Below are 3,097 nucleotides of genomic sequence, written 5' to 3' on the forward strand. Positions count from 1 at the left end.
CTCACTCACACACACACACACAAATAATAGATATTTTTTTAAGCAAATGAGAAAGTCACTAACGCAATGGGTGACGTGTCACAAACACTAAGTAAATAAGTTTGGTGAATATTACAGCTCCCTCCAGCTGTAATAATACATCATGAGTCCTGACCTTTGACCCCAGCAAAACCTGCTGCCCAGCACTGTCACCCACTTCCTTTTGCTTTTCTTTTTTTTCTTTGTATCCAGCCTTGCCTTTTTCTTCAGCACAGTGCAGTCGGACAAGGAACAATTATTCTAGAAGGAAAGTGGAAGTCCGGGCAGTGAAGAGCTAGCTTTTCCTCTGGCAACAGCAACCCACCTTAGCCCAAGCCTAGGTCACTCCCAGGAAGAAGAGCCCCTCACTGCCCTTCTAGCATCCTCCTGTTCGGCCTCCAGGAAAAAGATGGCTCTAATTACACTAGTGAAGTTGAATACGAACAGTGAACCCAAGCCTCTGGACAGCAAGGACTGTTGAATGTGGCTTAAGAAATCCCTGTGAAGGGTTGACTAGGCAGCTCAGGTGGTGAAAGGTCTTGCCACCAAGCCTGACTACCTGAATCCAACTTCTAGACCCCACATGGCAGACGGAGAGAACAAACTCCCCAAAGATATCCTTTGACACCCCTATGTGCCGGATACCCCAACACAATAAACACCTGTGATCAAAGAATATCACTGCGCAGTGTTTGGCAAGTAAAAGCATAGGCTGTCCCATTAAATCTGAATCCAGGCAAACAAAGAGTCACGTTCGGCATCAATGTATCCCCATGCAGTATTTGGGATAAACTGATACTAAAGAACTAACTGAAGTTCAGTTTTAATGCAATAGCCCACATTTTACCTGGAAACTACCCAAGTACCCAAGGGCACAGAGGAAAAGACTAATCTTTCACCTACCCCACAGGCAGCTGTCCAACTGGGATGCTAACCAGGCTCCTGGGAAACATCTTTTAACACCCAGGCAGAGCAGATGGGCTAAAGAGGAGCCTCTTCCTGAGTGGCTGAGTCCAGTGCCTGCCGTGTGGGAGCTCCCAACACCGGACCAAGCCACAGCGAGCTCAAAATAACTTTCCTCATTCATTCGAGCCTGCTTGGGCTCTAGTACCAAGCCCAGGAAGGGGTGAGAATGTGAGAACGCGGTCGCTTTGGGGAGAGGGGCTCCCAAGAAAAGTTCACCTGACGTTGGAGGGTAAGGGAGATCAACACCAACCACCCACTTTGTGAGGCTGGGAAGATCAAATAGGGAAATGGCCTAAGATAAACCTTGTAAATAAATCCCTGGGCACAGGTCATGATCAAGCCCTTTGAGAGACCAGTTTAACACAGGGCCTCACAACCTCCTCACTGCCCAAGAGGGAAAGCTGGGACAGAGACGCATAAACACAACGCCGGCGCCTCCGGACACGGTAGGAAGAATGACTAACATCCGTCCAGCGCTTTGTGATTTGCCACAAACGTTCACATCCATCTTTCAAAAGGTCTCAGCCCAGCTCCACGAGGTGAGGGTGAGCTGGGGACCATTTCCCGGAAGATAGTGAGAGCGGCCAGGAAGCGAGAGCAGGTGTACATGTGGGGTTGAGGGGTGCGGGTGTCCCACTGGTGCAGGATTAGGGCCGAGGCCTACCTTCTGGGCCTGCTGGATCATCTGTCTGACCACCTGTTTCAGGTGCGGCGCCTTCTCCTCTTTGGGCGGGTGGGTGAAGAGCGTGACACGGCTCACGCCGCGGTAGAAGCTGGAGTCCGTCCATCCCAGGTCCAGCGGGGGCACTTCGGTGTCCGAGCGGTCTGGCCAATAGGCAAGGGACTCGCTGGGCTCGGCCGGGGCCTTGGACTTGGCCTTGCCACCGGCCTTGGAGACAGCGGCTTCCTCGTAGGGGCTCCAGGCGGCGCGGAGGGCCTGGCGCTCCTTGCTGGAGAGGAAGTCCCGCAGCCGCTCCTTCTTGACCCGCTCGCGGTAGGCCTGCTCGCCTCCACCCAGCAGCGCCTCCAGCGCGGCCCGCCGCCGCTCGCAGTAGTAGAAGGCGGCCTGCGCCTCGGTCACCTTCTCGTTCACGTGCGCCTCGTCCAGGCAGCTCAGCTGGGACTCGGCCATGGCGCCCCAGCCCTGTCCGGGGACCCCGGGCTTTGGACCCTGCCGTCCCCACCGCTGCACCTGAAGCGGTCGAGGGGCGGGGCGCCTCACCTGGCCGCAAGGTCCGCCTCGACCCGCCCAGCGACCGCCAGCCGGCCAATCGGGGCGGGCCCCGGTGCGGGCGCGGCCGTCGGGCAGAGAACGCCCGCCGCCTCTGCAACGCTTGTGGGGACCTCGGGGCAACCCCGTCGACGCCGTGCGACTCTGGCCTACCTAGCCTGGTTGGGACACGAGCCCCGGAGTGGAAGTGAACTTGGAGCCGGGCCGTAGTCGGAGCCACGTGCGAGCCACGCCCACCTCCCAGCCACAACACCTTGGTGCAAGAAAGGTCGGCGACTTGACCCTTAACGCATCCGGCACCCTCCTGGACTCACCTCCGCCGGTTCAAGCGCATCTTTCCGCAGGCAGGGCCCAGAGCACACGTTCTGGCCCGGATGCCTGCGGGGTTTAGTAATCTTACCCCTCCAGCCTTCAGGGTCTGGGTGTGGATGCTATTGGGTGAGACCGTGTCGACTGTGTAGGGGGCAGTTGGTGTGGGAAAGGAAAGATGCTAATGAAATCCCTATTCCTCCGCCCACGCGTCCCAGTTCAGAGACCAGAGGCCTCCAGGGGCTGTCAATTCAACACCGTCACTACAAAATTTTTCTTCTAAAAGAATCACCCAAACAAAAAAAGATGTAAGCAGGCAGCAGTGAATTTGCCCCTCATTTTAATTTGAAGTGGTGTGTGCGTGTGTTTGGGCCCGATAGGCTGCCAGAGGCCTGATTACTATATTAGCGATTCAAAATATATGTTTGAGCTCAAGGAAGGAAGCTGAGCACAGACACACGCGTGCACAGCACCACCAGAGGCTCTGCTGTCTCCCATTGGATTAAATACAATCTTCTTAGTCATTAACATATTATTTTGTTCGTGTGCTGCTGTACAATTTTGATTCTCCAC

At 55.3% G+C, this 3,097-nt stretch overlaps 1 protein-coding gene across 1 annotated transcript in view; it reads right to left on the bottom strand.

Annotated features, from left to right (window-relative positions):
- Nucleotides 1-2,155, bottom strand: part of Fam83f (family with sequence similarity 83 member F) — a 30,802-nt gene extending 28,647 nt beyond the window's left edge. The window contains exon 1 of the mRNA XM_005354170.2: nt 1,649-2,155. Within this exon, the coding sequence (XP_005354227.1) occupies nt 1,649-2,116 (468 nt within the window). The 5' untranslated portion in view covers nt 2,117-2,155. The remainder of the gene's footprint in view (nt 1-1,648) is intronic.
- Between the last annotated feature and the right edge of the window lie 942 nt (nt 2,156-3,097).

This window comes from Microtus ochrogaster, chromosome 15, assembly GCF_000317375.1.
Source record: "Microtus ochrogaster isolate Prairie Vole_2 chromosome 15, MicOch1.0, whole genome shotgun sequence".
NCBI classification, from domain to species: domain Eukaryota; kingdom Metazoa; phylum Chordata; class Mammalia; order Rodentia; family Cricetidae; genus Microtus; species Microtus ochrogaster.